An 18,642-nucleotide genomic window follows, 5' to 3' on the forward strand; every position below is an offset into this window, starting at 1 on the left:
AAGTGCCACTTGTTTTGCAGTTTGGGGTTGAGTTTGGGTTTAGCAAACGTTTAACTAATAATAATGTAATCTAGTAATAATAATATAATGTACATAATAACATTAAAATAATGTAATAGTAATAAAATGAGAGGATTTAGGATAGGATTGAATTCGGGTTAGCAGACATTTCACGAATAATACAATAAAATAACAATAATATATATCTATATATAATATTTATAATACTATAATGAAATAATAATAATAGTAATATAATAATAGTATAATATTAAAAACAAGACTTTTTATTGGCATGCTTTAAAATGATAAAATCAAAGAAATATTTGGTCCCTTTAATTTGAGGAGTTTGCTCCGTTCATCAGTTAAAGTCCCAAAAACTACAACTCCCACAATCCCAAGGGACACTCAACATCCAGTCACGTGATGACGTGTCACATGCTCCTCCGTTTCCTACCATCGACTATACACAGTCCGTCAGTCATTCTCTGCGGCGGAGGCTCCAGGTAATGTTACGACTCAACAGCACTTTGTCCTTTTTTTTTATAACTGAACATTACAATGAATATAAATATTAAAGAGGTATTTTTATTTTTGTTCGCTCTGTTTGGTGGAAACGAGCTTCGGTGTATTCCGCTGTCATTTTGGTGTTCGTCTGATAGCTAGCTATTGTAGGACACAACAACAAAGGGCAGAGCTGTGTTGACAAATGTTATTGTTGCGTTAATGAAAAGGAAAGCTCTAATCTAATCAAGGCGGAGTAGTTTCTTGTAGGTTGTTTGTCCGTGATGAGGAGCTTTAAATGAAATCATCACCTCTTACATTTCTTCCTGGTAGCTTTATTTATTGTGCTGAACTTTCTGTTGAGACTGTGAGTACTTGTTAGTGATTTACGTGATGGCAAACATTAGCAAAATGAAAAAAATGTCAGCTAATTATCTCAAACTGGGCGTTTTTAGTAAGATTAACCTCCTGTACACCAAAAAACATTCATCATTCAGGACAAGGACATGTTGGATTTGGGGACTTTTGAAACTGTAAGATTGTTTTACAGGTTATAGTCAGGCTGTGTACTTACAGCTTTGGAAATTATTCTTAGACTCTTGTTGTCTTTGAAAAATAATCACAGCAGGCTTTCAACATCGATAATTCCCCTTTAATTCTGTCTTCTTGTAAAAGACTTGGAAAAAATGTCTATAATGCATGCATAACATGTAATTGAATGAATACAACAAATTAGGTTTAAAATATATATATTCAAAATTCACACCACAAGCCACCATTATTTTGTGCAAAAGTAAAATCAACAGACAATCTAAATGAAGTTATCACTCGACAATGGCTAAAGGAAGAGAATTGCAAAATAGGAGGATGCCAGCAGTCTTGTTGCTTAACAAAGAGGCACAGCAAATCAGCTTTGCATTACAACCTTAACAAGAAAACACAGAATCACTCTACCAAACACACAGAGGTCTGGTCATCCTGGAGTAAAGGTATATACAGTTTACAGTCATGTTAGTCTAGCTTTCAGTTCACGTTTCTGTCTTCTGTACTCGACTGTGGAGCACTTATCCTTCCTTTTATGAAATAGAAGCAATTCAGGAGCTGGCTCATTAAAACTTCACTGTAATGAACCACTGATGGTCGGAAACGATTTAAAATTAGCCAGTACTGCAGGTTTCATGTGAGTCATAAACCTTCTATACTGACTAATGTGAAACTACACAACAAGTCATGTTCTTGCACGAATTAAAACTCTAAGCTGTTACCTCTTTTTGTTGCTACTTCTTGTTTGTACTTCTTCTTTGGACTCGGTATGTTATTATAGTACAATGCTGATCAGTTGTAGTTCGCTAATGCAAGTATGTCTAAACGCAACCAATGTTTCTTTACAGATCGATCATCAAATGGCTCCAGCATCACGCTGTTGCTGCTGACAACTTTGAGAAACATCCAGACTGCAGTGAAACTTCAGGACTTTCAGCTGCAGTTATTTCTTGTCCCTTCACTCAGACGTTCTCATCTAATTGAATTTATCTTAGAAGCTAATTTTCTGGGCTGCGTGAGGCTCTGGAGGCCCAGCTCCAGCCTGTCCACTCATGGCGATCAACACTGATGTCGAGGACTGGGGCGGCGTTGGCAGCAACGACTCTGGGGAGAGGGCGTGGCTCCTGCAGAGTCCCAGCGTCGACTCCGTCCGGCATCCTGAGGCCGACGGCAGCAGGAGAGGAGGAGTGTCATCTTTGGGAGCTGTGTTCATTGTAGTGAATGCGGCGCTGGGAGCAGGTCTGCTCAATTTCCCTGCAGCCTTCAATATGGCGGGAGGAGTGACTGCAGGAGTGATGCTTCAGATGGTGAGGAGATCCGAGTTATACGATGCACCTCTTCTACAGGTTGTTTCTTGCTGTGTGGAGCAAGTGTTCAAGACTATAAACATGTAGTGTAACGTAATAATAGGGCTGCACATTTATAATTTGGTGTGGAACATGTTTAATAATTGCAGCTGCTAATCAGACATTAGTAGAGACATTTGTTTCATACTGAACATATATACACAACAGAGAGAAGCAAACATTTTGGCATCAGTTCAGTTAAGTTCGGCTTTCTTTAAACAGCACTAATTCACAGCTTCTGTCTTGTCAAAGCACTAAACATGGTAAAGTGAAGAGCCTAAAGAAAATCATACACAGAAACCCAACAAAATTCCCTTTGGATTCCCTTTGATCAAGCACTTGGCAACAGTGGGAAGAAAAAAACTCCGCTTTGCCAAAAAGAGCAGCAGAACCAGGCTCAGGTAGGGTGGGATTCTGCCTCGACTGGTTGGGATGAGGTTGAAGGGTAAAGAGAAGATTATAGATAGAGAACAGACACATAAGGCACAATACAGCTGACAGGAAATAATGTTTAGTTTTTTGTTATTATTGCTTAAAGTTAATATATGATTATTTGTGTTAAAATGTAAGACTGAACGTTTCTTCATTAAGTGCATTTTCCTCTGATTGTTTGAGCTGGCAGCAGTCTGCAGCATTTACTCTTCTGACCAACACTGAACCTATAACAGACGATGTACAATAATTAGCTGCCTCTTGTTCCTTTGTGTTTCAGTTTATGCTGATCTTCATCATCAGTGGGCTGGTGATTTTAGGCTACTGCTCCCAGGTTTGTGTTGCTTCAGAACATCACACTCTGACTGTCTGAATGTCTTTACCTCCATTTCCTGCTGCTCCACATCTTCACCATGTAACTCTAACTCTTCGGTATTTTCTTTCACTGGTGGTTGAAGTACTGGAGCAGCATTGTTGTGTAATACCGTCTTTGCTCTGTGGTTGTATTCCTGATCAGAAGCAAAGACTTTCACTTCCTGAATAGCTCAGACATGCTTACATGCTAAAACACAGCGAAGAAAGAAAAGCAAAGATGACTCAACAGGAGTCAAGAATGCTTCTGATGCAGCTAATTATATATAGAGAACTCTGTCTTAAAGTATACAAGTTTGATGAAACAGCCTGAACTTAGAGGCTACTGCTGCAGATTTGTCAACATAAACGTCTGTTTTGATGCTACAAACTACAGAAGTGAACAGTGTGTTTATCTGATAAGCAAAAAAAAGTCCATTTTAACTTGATGGAAATATCAGATGAAGGAACTTTCCACTTGCATACCTTTGGAAACTGATCTGATACCTGATTGTGTGATTGTTGTACTTTAAACTTCACTCATGGAATGTTACAACTCAAACAAGTGGGGGGAATGATATAATTTCCAGAAAGTCCAAAATTTTTAAACAGAAATTGAATATTTTAGCCATATTTGTTACAATACATAAGCATAATACTTGCATTAAAATTGAACCGTAAAAAAAAAAAAGTACTTTAATGGTTAGAATTTAACTTTTAGTTCTGTTAAAATTAAAGTAAAATTCCCAAAATGTAAATTTGATCATAAGAATGTGGGAATTTGATGAATGTGATTCACACAGAAACATCACCTGTGAGCTGCAGCACTACAAATTACAAATGGAGAGTTTGACCTATGTTTTCTGCGACTAGCCTGTATTAAACTACTGCTAAATAATGTGATTCTTAGACTTGCACTCCATTGCTATGTGTGCTTTTATGTCCGTAAAGACAGACTGGACTCAGCAGCTGTACATATTGAAGTGAATGTATGTGTGTATGAATAATGAAATTATTATTGATGATCTTTTTTTGTGTAAGCAGGAAAAAATACTTTTTACTGCTGAAACTCTGTCCATGTTTTTGACTTGCTTGTCTGGTTTCTTCAGGTCAGTAATGAAGGCACCTATCAGGAGGTTGTTCGAGCCACTTGTGGGAAAGTCACCGGCGTCTTATGTGAAGTAGCCATCGCTGTCTACACCTTTGGCACCTGCATCGCTTTCTTTATTGTCATTGGAGACCAGCTGGATCGCTGTAAGTGTATTTATACTGTTTCTGTCTCATTTTATCACACGATAAGGCTTTTTTTTTTTAATCTTAGGTGATGTTTTCCTTCACTTTTAAAAGTTAAAAAAGCCATTTTTGCTGTCAGCACTTATTTTTCTGTCACCTACATTTATATTGACTTTTTGTCCTTCATCTGACTGTAGCCTGTGTTTGAACTGATAAAGATATTTCGTGTGTCTTAAGACTGTGGCATCTTTAATGAGGGCAAAGAGCAGCAGGGAAGACACCACTCAGCTGTTTTGCTCAGTAAACGCGCCTCTCATGTGACCCACTCGTACATTTCCCTCCACAGAGATGCTGACAGTTAAAAATCCTGCCTGGGTCAGTTGGTGACCTGCTGCCTCCTTTCAGTCCTTTGAAATGAATGAGGTGGTTGTGACTTGAATTATGTACTTTGGTAAATCTCTGCCGTGTGTAAAGCAGTATACAGCTAATGCCCTGTGTGGCACGCAGGGCGTTGCACTGACTCCCTCTGTTTGTGTCCTCAGAGATTTTTGTATGTCCTGCTTTTTGTTGCAGTGATCGCTGCGATGGATCATAATACCGATGGTACAGCCAGCGGCTACTGGTACACTAACCGCAAGTTTACCATCGTTGTTACTGGACTCCTGGTTATTCTCCCTCTGTCCATCCCCAAAGAAATTGGCTTCCAGAAATATGCCAGGTACAGAAACCTTTCATAATCCATCTACAGCAGGGGTGTCAACCATGCGGCCCGCGGACCAAAACTGGAACCTCCAGAGGGTCCAGTGAAGTGCAGAAATTACAGAGAAGACTTCAACTGCAAATTGTAAATTTGCAAAATTCTAAATTTAAAATAATTTTGAGACCATGACAAGTTGTTTTGATCATAAAGTGGAATACTAGATTGTTCACTGTTCTTTTGTCGTTTTGTGTCTCGCTTTTGTGATATTTTGTCTTAATTTTGTTGCCTTTTTTGTCTTATTCTTGTATCATGTTTTTGTCATTTTGTGTTTCCTTTTTGTTCCGCTTGTGTTTTTTGTCATATTTTGTCATTTTATGTTTTACTTTATTCACTGTTTTGGGTATCGTTTTTTGTTTTGTGTTTTTTTTTGTCTTGCTTATGTTGTTTGTCTATTTTGTCATTTTGTTTCTCATTTTTGTAGTATTTTGTTGTTTTTGTCCTTTTTTGTCTGACTTTTGTCGTTTTGTGTCTCATTTTTGTAATATTTTGTCTTGTATTTGTTGTTTTTTGTCTTTTTTGTCTGGCTTTTGTTGCTTTTTGTCTTGTTTTTGTTATTTTTTGTCTGACTTGTCATCTGAATCATACAGTAAAATATTATGTCGTTCAGTTCCAGATACCTGTGGTTAAATGCTTTGTTCCTTTAAAGTCACTCTGTGATCTGTAAGTTGTAATGTGTAAATGATAAACTGAGGAATAACATTGTTGAAATTGAGTTTATTATTCTTAAGAAATTTCCGCTTGTTCATGATGTTTTGTTAAAAGATAATTCCTTAAATGTGAACATTTTCAGAACATGTTTTTTTGTACTTAAACAACGGAAACATTTGAAGTTGTGTTATTTGTAGGTTATTATGCTCTGATTTTACTGGTCTGTCCCACTTCAGATAAAATTGGGCTGAATGTGGCCCCTGAACTAGAAAGAGTTTGGTTTTCCCTGATCTACAGCTTATTTTCACTCTAGAAATGTTAATTTTTCACTTTTACCTTCCACAGTAATAATTTGAGCTGCTGTTTTTTCCCTGCAGTGCCCTGAGTGTGATGGGAACCTGGTATGTTACCATCGTGGTGATTGTAAAGTACATTTGGCCAGATAAGGAGGTGACTCCAGGCTATGTTCCCACCAGGTAGGACCTCTTCACACTTCATGACACCGACCTTACATATTACACTTAGCAACTTATTTTATAATTATTCTGGCGCTGCCCACCAACTCATTCAAGCCGAAGCATCTGCAGCCTCGTCACCTGGCTTTGCTTGCGTCGCTAAATCGTTGTGTTTGTTACAGTTCTGCTTCCTGGACTGCAGTTTTCAATGCAATGCCCACCATATGCTTTGGTTTCCAGGTACTTCCTCATTTACTATCATTTGCAATTTTAAAATGATTTGAGTTTAATGCTGGGGAATTATTTCTGTCTCATCTCCGGCTCCCTGGTCTCTGTCTCTCTCTCTCTGCAGTGCCATGTCAGCTGTGTGCCGGTGTTCAACAGCATGAGCAGGAAAGAAATCAAACCTTGGGGACTTGTTGTCACGCTCAGCATGATCATCTGCCTTTTTGTTTACACAGGAACAGGTACTAGTGTTACAGTCTGACAATAACTGAGAATCAATTTATAGAGTTGTATGTTAAAGTTTCTATACAATTAAACCACCATGATCAATTTTATGACACTATAAATTTATTTCAAGCTTCAAAAAATGTGCATGATCAGATCTACAAAGTTGTTCTAAACCTATAAAACCTTGCAGACCGATAACAAAAGACCAGTATTGTGTAGCTTTGTTTCCTGTCAGGTGGCTTGTGACTGACTGTCCATGTTTGGTGTGATTTGTTTGTGATCAGGTGTCTGCGGCTTCCTGACGTTCGGCTCCAGCGTCAGTCAGGATGTGTTGATGTCGTATCCTCCCGATGACGTCGCCGTGGCCCTGGCGAGAGCTTTCATCGTCGTCTGTGTGGTCACCTCCTATCCCATTTTACACTTCTGTGGCAGGTAAGATACAGTGAAAAGATAACAGCCAGGCTTGCATACATTCACTTGTGACTAAGATGTGCACTAAGCATGAAAGAATGAAATCGTCAGTGCTTTCTGGAGGACAAACTACTGCATCGTCTTGTTGCTAAGATAAGATCGTCTAATGTAACAGCCTACCTCTTTTTTGGTCTCTTTGCTTACTTTGCTTTGACTAATTGATGAACTAAGATACACAAATACTGGATACTAAATCAATTCCAGCAGATATACTGACCTTATTAAAATGATCAGGTGTTTGCTAAAGGTGATCTACTTACATTCAGTGCTGTTTGCAAATGACAGTAGTATTGTTTTTGCCCAGATTTTGTAAATGGTCTTCATCTCTAAACGTCTATGCTCTTCAGAAATAGATTGTTTTTGTAGCTACCTCAGACATAAAGGAATGATTCTAGTCAGTTAGAGCAGGGGTGTCAAACATGAGGGACGTGGGTCAAAATCGGTTCTCCAGAGGGTCCAATCCAGCCCACAGGACGACTTTGTAAAATGTAAAAATTACAGAGAAGACATTTACTGCAAATTGTTAATTTGTGAAACTGTAACTTTAAAATAATTTCTAGACCAATCATACAGTAAAATACTAGATTGTTCATTGTTGTTTTGTCATTTTGTGTCTCATTTTTGTAATATTTTGTCTTGTTTTTGTTGTTTTTTGTCTGACTTTTGTTGTTTCTCTCATGTTTTTGTCGTCTTGTTTCTCGTTTTTGTCGTTTTGTGTTTCCTTTTTAGCTCGCTTGTGTTGTTTGTCTACTTTTTTGTCATTGTGTTTTTCACTTTTGTCTTTCTTTGTCTCGTTTGTGTCATTTGTGTGATTTTTTTTTTTTAAAATAATTTTTCCGCCCTACCCTGAGTATAGCTTTCAGAGTGTGTATCTGAAGATAAGCAGGAGATAAATGCTTCCTAAGTGTGTGGTTTGGTCACTTTCATTGTTTTACAGCGCAGTATATATAGCAGTTTCTTTTCTACAGTCCCATGCGATCATGTGTCTTTCCAGGGCTGTAATTGAAGGACTTTGGCTGCGTTTCCAAGGCGAGCAGGTGGAGGTGTGCGTGCGCCGTGAGCAGAGGAGAAGGATCCTGCAGACGCTGGTGTGGTTCGTCGTCACCCTCGTCCTCGCCCTCTTCATCCCAGACATCGGCCGTGTGATCTCACTGATCGGAGGATTGGCAGCCTGCTTCATCTTTGTCTTCCCTGGTAACAGTGGCTTCATTATGTGTGCTTGATTTGGATTTCTGTGCAATTTAATGTCACGCAAGCACAATAAAATAATTCTTTAACTTTTCAGGTTTGTGTTTGATGCAAGCCAAGCTATCAGAGACTGACAACCGATCTGCAAGGTGAGATGCTGCGTGTTTTTGAATGCTTTTGTGAAAATTCGGCAAACTAGATTGTTTTCCTTGCAGCAGCAGGTACACATGTATTTGATCTCAAGAGGGCCTCGATGTGTGTGAAGTTAGCATGTTGTACTTGTGTGAGTGCTTGAATGCTTCTGTCAGTGGAGCTGGGGGTTGGTTGCTACGTCATAATTGGCCTTCACCATTTAATAGATTAGAAAAAATGTTACTTAAATGTATATTACCATGGAAATGAAGTGCAACTTTCTGTTTGTTGCCAAACAGGTAGTAATAAACAGTGTTTATTGGAGATTTTCTGCTGGAATCCAAAACAATGACCTCAGCGAGATCTGAGTCCCACTGATGAGTTTTATACTTTTAACTGTTGAAGTCATTCATCAAAAATGGCAATCAGCCTGATTCCAGCACTTCTAATGTATCATCGTAGCTAAAAGGTTTGACTGCAGAACTCATGACTCAGACGTCCATGACAACATTTTTAGATTTCACCTTTGGGTCCAGAAAACAGTGATTTTTATAGACTATCATTGATAGATGAATAATCAGCAGCTTAAGCAGGAATTCAGAAGTTAGTTGATCAGTTGTTGCCCTAAAATAATTCTGGGTTTTAGCACTATAAACAGTCATTTTCACAGTAAAGATATGTGGCTCATTTTTAGTCTATAAATGTTAAATGCAGATTCCAGCAAACATATTTTTTGACCAGAAGGTTCTTTAATGTTGTTTTTCTCTCTTACAGCTGGCATGGATTGGTCGTCTTCGGTGTTGCCATGGTTACACTCGGAGCTTTCATCTTTGGCCTCACAACAACAAACTCCATCTATCAAGACGTTGTCAACTAAAAGGAACATTTTTTTCCCCCTGAGACAGCGCTGTCCTTGTTAACAGAGACGGAGGGAATCGCTCAGACCTGTGCTGCTGTTCTGGACTGCTGGGTGACGTGCAGCATCTCATGACACTCATTAAAAAAAACCAACAAAAAACAAGACCGCTACAGCTTGTCACATCATCTCCTCCATACCAAGTGAAGACTTGAGTGTTTCACTCAGTCAGGGAGTCACCACACGGCAACCAACTTCAGACACTTTCATTTTTATCTCCTGTCCTGTTTAAATAGCATGTTTTCGACACTGTCGTCATTCCACAGGGGCTCAGACTGTCCTCTCCTGTCTCCGGGCGACACATTCCTGCCCTGTTTACAAGAGCTGAAGGACTATGTATAGAAAGGATTTAGAATCAAATTGATTTTAAATAATGAAATTGTACCAATTTGTTTATTTTAACTTGCATGTCAAAGTAATTGTTTCTTATCAGTGAAAATTAACCTGCTGTGGTTCCCATCTACAGGTCCATAATCTAATCCAGGTTCAGACTTTATGTTTGTGCTGCTAACAGTTTATCTTTTGTCCAATGAAAGACTGAATAGAGATATGAGTTGACACTCTCAGTCACAGCATAGTTACTGGATTTGAGTGACAGAATTACTAGTCAGTTCAAGCTGATTTGGTAATTTACAGAAATGTCTTCTACATCAGTCAACTGTGAAGTTTTCAAATAGAAGGACAAAACAAAGTAATGTATTGCATTTGAAACAGACTTAAGAATTCATTAGTTATTTATTTTTAAGTTTTGTTAGTTTCTTTTATATTTTATAGGATTACAGTAAAAGTAGTGTGAAGGCGGTTCCGATTGGCTTTAAGGTTTGATCAAACAGAACTACTTAGCTCATTTAAAGCCAACATGAACAACAGTAACCACCAGTCAGGCTGAGAAGCACAGCTACGTGTCTGTGTGTGAATCTGTGGAGCGTCCACACTGAGCATCACTTCCACATTCAGGATTTGAAAACCCAACTTCATTCAACAGAGCTGGTTCCTCATAGAATGAGTTGGAATCTTTGTGCAGGTGTATAAAAGTGGATGTAACCACAGAATTCAGTTTTGCACAATATTAACAGGTGGACTCACTGGCATGAACAAATCAAACTCCAGACCTCAAGTTTCAACCTCAAGAATGAAAAGTTGATAATTATTGTTCTTTTTGTGCCTAAAACCAAAGTGTGAGCGTTTTTTTTTTTTTATGCAGCAATGTCCAAAACTGTATCTACTGAACACTAAAGAGAACAGATGTTGAGATCAGTCGGTTTACAAGTTTGTTTAGTTTCATGACATGAAATTACTTTTTGAACCAAGCTGCAAAACAAGGAAAATGGTCAAAGGAAGACACGGTACTTCAGACTAAACTGAGATTTTTTTCCCTATTTCATGTTTGTTTAATGAGACTGTGGCAGAGCCAATAAGTTAACGGAGGATGTTGTACATGTTTTGATCCATAATTCAAATGAGATTTAAAACTTCACAGTCCTGTGTTCTTCCTGTTTTAGCCCACTGAAATAAGGTGTTTTTACTTTGTGAATATGAAGGACAGAAAAGGTAAAAGGGAGTTTTGTTTGTCAGAAAAACAGTTATGTTGTATTAGTCACACGACTAAATACAGCGACACATTCATCATGACTTAGAGGAAGGGAAAGAAGCTACAGCTAAATCAGTAATCATGGTTTTGATCAATACAATGCGACTATGTATTTTTTGCAATCAGTGTCTTACAAATTGTTTCTATGGTTTGGTGCTTAACTGTTTGTGTTGAAATTTTTAGAATTCTTTTCTTTTATGTTGGTGCTGCAGATCAAACATTTTCTGGCTCGAAATATGGACATTAACTCTTTCCAAGAAAGCTTTTCATCAGAATCACGTTTCCACGTTGTCTTGCAAAGCAGGCGACTTGAAAACATGATGTTCATGGAAGGTTTTAATGGAAATATTTTACAGATCTACCAATGATATAATGAACTGTAATTAAGGCATGTGAATAAATCTGACAATCCAAGATTTCAAAGCATTTAATAAAAAAGACCAACTCAGGTTGAGTCACAGTTTTGATCCTGGCAGTTTTAGCAGAAGCAAGTTTTGTTAAAAGTGATCACTTCATTAACTTATGCAACAAAACAATCAAAAAAACATCCAGCTTTACATCAGTGCAGACAACAGCTTCATAGATTGTTCAGTTTAGTCAAACATGTGGGCGCATGGATAATTTCTCTGGTTTTGAATTCACTGCACTTGAGTTTCACTGAAACAATGAGAAACACATGAGTTTTTCACATCTGTATTGGTGAACACTGTAGGATGTGTTGTTCTTTTACACATATGCAGTTTCCCAACATATAGTTTGAGGGCCAGTCTGGTGGCATCAACCCAAATGCTAAAGACAAGATTGATGGCTAAATAGTGCTTTACACAAGGCATTAATGTGATTGTTTTACTCCAGTTTGTTCATTTGTCTAAAGCATAGAGTTGGGCTCATGCAGTAACAGTAGTCCTACTTTACATCTTGTTCTGTTTTTGCTTACATTCATTTCCCTTTTAGGTCAAACCTCATGTGGTCTGTCCTCCTTAGTCCAGCCCTGACAGCCTTTATTAAACTACAGACAATATATGATACAGGCTGGAATTCCTCCAGTGTTCACCCAATGGAGATGCAGCGCCACCAAATATATCAGCATCTAAAAATTCAACACACTGAACTGTAAGAGTTGGATGAATTCTGAGAAATACAATTAAATGCCCAAACAATCATTTTTTTTCCCCTCTATACCGACTTCCCTGAGTGAAATGTACCATCTAACAAGTGATGAGTGCAGGCGTATTATAGAATACTGTCATTTGTACTCAGTAGGTGCTATTTGTTATGAAGGACTGGAACATGTGGAGAGCTGGACTGGGAGCCCACTGAGGAACCATGTGACCCGCACCCTAAAACACAGAGGAAAGCAGTATTTTACAGTAACAGTCCCCAACTTGAACCAGTACCACCTTGTAAACACATTAATGCTCACCTTCACCGTCAGAAAAGTGATGTTTCCAAACCGTTGATAGAAACCAGCAACCTGGTCGTCATTAATCCAGGTTTGGTACTCAGTGGTTGGCTATGAAGAATAATTTAGTACAATTAAGCAGAGTTTCTCATTGTGGTGGGAAAAAAAAAACAAAACATAACTTCACTCGAGTTAAAGCTACCTTTATGCCGAGGTCTTCCACAAACCACCGGTCTCCCAGGAAGTTGCAGGCCATGTCGGTGTCTCCGTTGTAGACGAGCGCTCGCAGGCCCAGAGAGAGCAGCTTCAGATACACATCCTTCACTGTGGCGTACAGGGTTGTGTACGCCGCTCCAACAACATCACTGCAACAAACACACTTCATCATCATGTATCTTAATACAGTTTATTAAGCTCAGTTATATTTAAAAAAAATAAAATAAAAATCACTCCTTTCTAGTCGTCATGAACAGGAAAATTAGCGACTCGGACCAAAACTATGTTCTATACCAGGTTGTAACCGTGTTTATTTCTGCTGTAAAGTTGAACAGATCTACAAGGGTTGACTAATTTTTTGTGTTGGGCTCAAGTGGCCATCTGAGGAACTTGGCACTTCCATGGCAGCATAAAGTTTTAACTTTGGAGGTTGCCGCTTGTGGTAAACATGTCGCTGACCTCCAGCTAAACTGTACTCAGGCAAAAGGGGAAAACGCTTCAAGTTCATATTAACAGGTTTTAACAAGCTGACTGTAAAACTATTTGAATGAACGCCAGATTCGACATTCGACGGTTTGAATCTGCACACAATTGAAAATATAAACTACTGAAAGAGGAAAACACTTTCTAATTTGTTCTGCCTTGAAAATACAATACCTGTTTGGACAAAGGTACATTTCTCCTTTAGTAAACATTGAAAATTGCAGCAGTAACACTATGTGAATGCTTTTTTTTTTTTACTATAATCTCCACATTTACACGCTTACTTTATTGGTTATTAAATACATATATCAATGACAATATAATGTAAAAATATTGTGGTAATTGAATAACTAGCGAGAAGCTACTTTATTTTGTAAACAGACTGATAAATACAAATGTAGTTATGAACTGTTACGTCTTCATTTTCTTCATATATCTCTACAACATTTTTTGTTCAGAGTGGTTTTATGTTATTACCAAACAAGTTGGCCTAAAATTGCCTTCAAACTTAGATTTAGTACTTTCAACGAGCTATTTAAGGGCTGCTGACAGTTCCAAATTCAAAAAAATGTGACACGTTTGTCCTCAGCTGGCATGAGGAGGTCTGCTGTAATGTTTTAACTCCAGGAGCGCCCTCACACTGAAATCATAGCTGCCTTTGAGTAATTACAAGTCAAAAACAGCCACAGGGAGGACCTAAAGGATGTCTCTTAATGATTCGTGGCACCATAATCATCCAGCTGCTTCATTATTTGCTGTAATGTACCTGCAGATGTCCCAAGGTGGCAGTATATCAGGAATGTGTAGAGCTTTCCTCACGTCGCCTCTGTTCAGCCAGTTCATCTGAGCCGTGCTGTTGATGCAGGGAGGAACTTCGTTCAGAGACAGTCGACCTAAAAGCTACATTAAAGATGTAAATTATTAATGCCAACAAGAAAAAGGAAGAAGAATTTGAAGCACGGGTGCTTCACTTCAAGCAGCCCTTGTTCATAATCACCTTGAGTTTCTCCGAGTTTCTCCTGGAGTTCTTAAACAGATGACTCATGGTCCTCTCGTAGCTTTTTCCAGAGCCTTCACAGTCCAAGTAAAGCGCATATTCATTTAGTCCACTGTTATACACAATACTAAAGGCCCTGTTTACCTGAAAGGAGACAAGGAAGGCAAATATGAGGAAGTCACCTAAGAGCACCAGAAATCCCCTGCTGATTCTTGTAACACATACCATTATCCTGCAGGTCTCTGAACTGGAGTTGTAAAAGTCACAGGTTCCGTTGTTGCAGCAATTTATGTTCAGATCGCGCCACAAACTGCACATAAAACACAGAAAGAACCTCTGCATCAGCTATGTGCATCTTAAACCTGGGCTTGGTGACCAGATGACTACTTCTGTCGTATCGCTATATAATGCAAGACATTAAACTGCTGTCTGTTACACTGAATGTAGTAGGAAAATAATTATAAAAGATAGCTCAATTGGGCATTCAGAAAGGAAACTGTGTGTAACAATTCCATGGTACAAGATAAATGTATATAATAAATTTACTGTCAGTGTATTATTTCATTAATGTATCCTCAATTCCTATTTTTTCTCTGGCTGTGAGCTTTCTCTCTGCATGTTGCACTGTGGGACAAAAGTCTTTAACAGGACATGTAAGAGTTGTGTTTCTTTAGGATGCATATTTAGATTTTTGAATATAACATCTTAAATCATAAATAGAGCAATGTGAAGGTCAAAAGCTGCTAAAAATTGGGACTACTAGAACAGATTGTGCTCTTGGTACTTCCAAGAACATTATTTAGCAGGAAGGATGGTGTGACTATACATCTATGTAAAGCATTGGGCCACAATTTAACAGTGACCTATTTTTCTTTAATTTAAAACAACCTTTGTTCACAAAAGAGCTCATGACTGTCAAAGGAATATTCAAATACAGGTTCTCGTATAAACTGACTAATAAAAGCACAAACCACGATTGTAGAACTTGTATTTCCAGTCTTTCACTTTCAAGACTGAAATACCTGACATTCAAAGTCACATAAGATCTGACTGTTGATCTGTCCTCCCTCTGAACGCTCATATTTATCCTCCTGCCATGATCACATGGCCATCTTTAATGAGCTAGAAGTTACACATGCTGCATGTAAAGTACCACAATGCCACTACATGGTGTTGCTTTTTTTGTACATATTCCCTCACAGGAAAGCAAACAAGCTGAACAAAGAGCTGCTTACTCTTCTCCAAAGAGGCCGTGATAGTAACCAAAGTGGATCAAAGACTGGTCATTGAGAGCAAAGCTGCTGATGCCATTTCCTACTGCAAAGCCCTGAAAAGAAGTCCAAAATAAATGTTAAGTTGTTTTAAACCGAGTCAGGAAGCATGCATGACTAAGAATAAGAGTGACATCGTGAAGCTGCATTCTGGAAGTGAGGCTGAAGACAAATTTGCATGAAGCACGTCACCTGGAAGTTGATTTTGGTTTTTCCTGTGGCCACACGCAGGCTGAGCGTCGGTGCATAAATCCCACCGTAACTCTCCCCAAAGATGAAGAACTCATTCTGAGTGAAGTTTGGGAATTTGGCAAAAAAACTCTGCAGGGCTTTGTAATTATCATCAGCGACCTAAGAGAAAACAATTTGATACAGTTTCTTAATCAGTACGGACTCTTGTAGTTTCTAGGCTTTTCTTTGCAAAATGCATTGTTTATTCAACAGACTGAGCTACCTGGTTATCATTGGTGGCATATTCGTGGTCATCGGAGTAGGAATATCCAACTCCTGCAGGAGATTCAAGATAGAGCATGTTGGCAATCTTGTTCCAGCTGAAAGCGTTCTCGTACAGCGTGGCTCCGTCATCGTTCACCTGAAAGACAAAGACAACTCTGCCCGTCTCAGAGCCACTGTGATTCAGTGTACAGGTGTAGTTATGCACACAGTTTGCCTGCTCACATGAAACGGTCCATTCTCTGACAGGAATCCATCCAGAGAGCTGCAGCCTGGGCCTCCATTCAGCCACAGCACCAGAGGGTCTTTGACTGGGTCCCTCTGAGACGTCACAAACCTGCACATCAGGATTCATGTTAAACACCGCATCATACTGAATGACAATGGAGGTAGCTGTGTAGCTTCATTCAGAACTAAAAATAGCACAACCTGGAGTAACAATATATTTTTCAAATAACCAAATATTTTTTGTTTAAAAATCCAATAAATGGATAAATCAGGTTCAAGCACTCTGATACAGTTTGGGTCCTGAGCTTCACAGACACAAAACAAAACCGAGAGCACAGATCAACAGGGATTAACTGGCTCAATATGTGTTTGTTGGGTTGAAATAACCCTTGACCTCAAGCTTGGATCATGAGGACAATTTCACTGGATCTGCAGTAAAGTGCATTTTCTTCTAAATCCTGAGTGATAAACGGTCAAAGGTTAACAAACGTCTCCAATTGGTTTGTCAGTGTGGTTAATGTAAACACGAAGCGACACTGTGAATGTGAATCACCAGAGTCAGTATCAGAATCTGTTCTTACAAAGTTTTCACATATCATCATCTTCCTAAAAATAATGGCCTCAGTCATTTTTTGACAAAAGTTTTTTTTTGCCTAAATCATCTCCTCATGATGCTGGCCACCTCTGGTAAAATCACCTAAATCCTCAGTTGAACAGATCATGTGATTCTACCCCTGTGGTATGATGGCCTAGGTCAAGGTTCAGTTTTTTGTGTTGCTTTGAAAACCTGAAAAAATTACTTCAGCCATTATTTTAAGAGGGTGTCGATATGTGGCAAACATCTGCAAACAGGAAATAAGGAAAACCAGAAGAATGTGTCAAAGTTATTATGAAGCAAAGTAAAATATTTACAATGTTTTTTAAGTGAGACAGCTGTGCAGAGCGTGCAGGATTGTGCGCATTATTTGCCTGGGAAGGTACATAATCTTCCGGTGTGTGCGGTCATACAATTGCATTATTTTATTATGTCAAAAAGTATTTTTATTGTGTCTATTCTATATATACTGTCGCTGTGTCATTGGGCTACAGAAACCTTTATCAAATGATTCTTTCTCAGGTGTGACTAACTTTGCTTTGGTTGGATGGGTATCGAGGAATGTTTTTGTCATAAAGTCTTGTATTAATCTAAGAGGGATGCAATTGTTTTGATAAAACTGCTGTGTGTTGGATGAACACCATAATCTCACACAGGTGTGCTCAACCATTTTGACCTTCATACATTTTATAATTCTGTGTCTCCATTAACGATATGTCATCTACTGAGCTATATTTGACATTTGCTACAAACAACAAACCCTATGTGAGCTTTTCCTTCAGTTAGACCCAGTTTGACTGAATGGACACAACATGTTCTCTCTTTTACTTCACGCTGAGATGCAGCGTAGAGAGACAGGAAGCACAATTATTCCCCACATCCCGCGTCTTACCAGTAATGTAGAAACTTCCCTTGTCCTGCCTGCAGGTATCCGGACCACTGTGTGTAGTTGGGTTTAAACTTCATCCCGGGCAGGTAAGTCACCTCATCGGGAGCGTACTGAGCCCGGCAGCAGAGCTGAAACCCGGCCAGCAGACACAGCAGCAGACTGGAGAGCATCACGGAGCCTCGCTGAAACTGAATCAGCTGGAATAAAAGATCGTCTTGTCGGATTCAGAAGGCGACTGGGCTTGTTTGTGGAACCAACTTCCTTTATCGTCCTTAAGTACACATGACTGTTACGGCGAGTCACGTGACCAGCGCCTGACTTGAAGCGGAAGTCCTGAACAGCAAAGTTTAGAAGAGGGTGTGAGCATAGATATATACAAACACGGGTGTGAGCATAGACAGGGTGTGAGTAGTCAGTTAGAGAATAGGATACAGTTGTTTGTTTATCCGTTAGATTGTATCATTACTCCTTGAAACCAGCAGAACTTGATTTTCAAACGCATGTACAATACATCACAGTCCCACTGTCAGTAAATCAATGAGGGAATATTTAATGTTAAATTCATAACATAATCACACATAATCAGTACATAATCAGTTTCAGTATCATAAAACGAAGATTTGACACCAAAATAATGTCGATTTCATGTGCAATATTTATTCAGAATGGACAATATTTTTTAAATCTAATATGTGATATTTTATGCAGTGTGCAATATTTCATTATCATGAGCAATAATTCAATGTCATGTGCAGTAGTCCAAATACATGTGCAACATTTCAATTACATCTGCAACATTTCAAATGCATGTACAATATTTTAATTTCATGAGAAAAAAAATAATTTTCATGTGTAGTATTCCAACTTCATGTGTATCATTTCAACTACATGTGCAATATTTCAATTTCAATCATATGACACACCATGTCTGTCATATTTATATATGATGCAAAACTTTCAACTGTCTGTTGCACTGATTGCATAAGTAATACGACAAAAAATAGCTATAGACATTTTTAATTTAGCATTTACAGAAGAAGGTGATGTACCACAATCTCATTCTACAAAAAATGTACACAATACGC

At 38.6% G+C, this 18,642-nt stretch overlaps 2 protein-coding genes across 2 annotated transcripts; one reads left to right on the forward strand and one right to left on the reverse strand.

Moving 5' to 3' along the window:
• The first annotated feature begins 382 nt into the window (after positions 1 to 382).
• slc38a7 (solute carrier family 38 member 7) lies at positions 383 to 11,498 on the forward strand. The gene is made up of 12 exons (XM_022205930.2): positions 383 to 506; positions 1,896 to 2,354; positions 3,106 to 3,159; positions 4,286 to 4,430; positions 4,983 to 5,127; positions 6,195 to 6,293; positions 6,455 to 6,512; positions 6,625 to 6,739; positions 7,010 to 7,157; positions 8,191 to 8,390; positions 8,482 to 8,533; positions 9,291 to 11,498. The coding sequence occupies exons 2-12, from the start codon at positions 2,100 to 2,102 to the stop codon at positions 9,391 to 9,393; spliced, it is 1,374 nt and encodes a 457-aa protein (XP_022061622.2). The 5' UTR covers positions 383 to 506; positions 1,896 to 2,099; the 3' UTR covers positions 9,394 to 11,498.
• Positions 11,435 to 17,872, reverse strand: si:ch211-122f10.4 (cathepsin A-like). Its single transcript, XM_022205931.2, has 11 exons — positions 17,561 to 17,872; positions 16,071 to 16,182; positions 15,847 to 15,984; positions 15,585 to 15,743; positions 15,357 to 15,448; positions 14,347 to 14,431; positions 14,122 to 14,265; positions 13,891 to 14,024; positions 12,628 to 12,790; positions 12,447 to 12,536; positions 11,435 to 12,363 (listed from the first exon to the last, which is right to left on the reverse strand). The coding sequence occupies exons 1-11, from the start codon at positions 17,725 to 17,727 to the stop codon at positions 12,280 to 12,282; spliced, it is 1,368 nt and encodes a 455-aa protein (XP_022061623.1). The 5' UTR covers positions 17,728 to 17,872; the 3' UTR covers positions 11,435 to 12,279.
• Positions 17,873 to 18,642: the final 770 nt, after the last annotated feature.

Source organism: Acanthochromis polyacanthus, chromosome 2 (assembly GCF_021347895.1).
Source record: "Acanthochromis polyacanthus isolate Apoly-LR-REF ecotype Palm Island chromosome 2, KAUST_Apoly_ChrSc, whole genome shotgun sequence".
NCBI lineage: Eukaryota > Metazoa > Chordata > Actinopteri > Pomacentridae > Acanthochromis > Acanthochromis polyacanthus.

What these genes read in the sequence shown, in the direction of transcription:
- si:ch211-122f10.4 (XM_022205931.2), bottom strand. Translation starts at nt 17,727, where the DNA reads ATGCTCTCCAGTCTGCTGCTGTGTCTGCTGGCCGGGTTTCAGCTCTGC. An exon ending in CAGAGAATGGACCGTTTCAT is followed by an intron (nt 15,985 to 16,070) that starts GTGAGCAGGCAA and finishes TTTGTCTTTCAG; the next exon opens with GTGAACGATGACGGAGCCAC. An exon ending in CCACCTTGGGACATCTGCAG is followed by an intron (nt 12,791 to 13,890) that starts GTACATTACAGC and finishes TGTTTGTTGCAG; the next exon opens with TGATGTTGTTGGAGCGGCGT.
- slc38a7 (XM_022205930.2), top strand. Translation starts at nt 2,100, where the DNA reads ATGGCGATCAACACTGATGTCGAGGACTGGGGCGGCGTTGGCAGCAAC. An exon ending in TTTTAGGCTACTGCTCCCAG is followed by an intron (nt 3,160 to 4,285) that starts GTTTGTGTTGCT and finishes TGGTTTCTTCAG; the next exon opens with GTCAGTAATGAAGGCACCTA. An exon ending in GGCTTCCAGAAATATGCCAG is followed by an intron (nt 5,128 to 6,194) that starts GTACAGAAACCT and finishes TTTTCCCTGCAG; the next exon opens with TGCCCTGAGTGTGATGGGAA.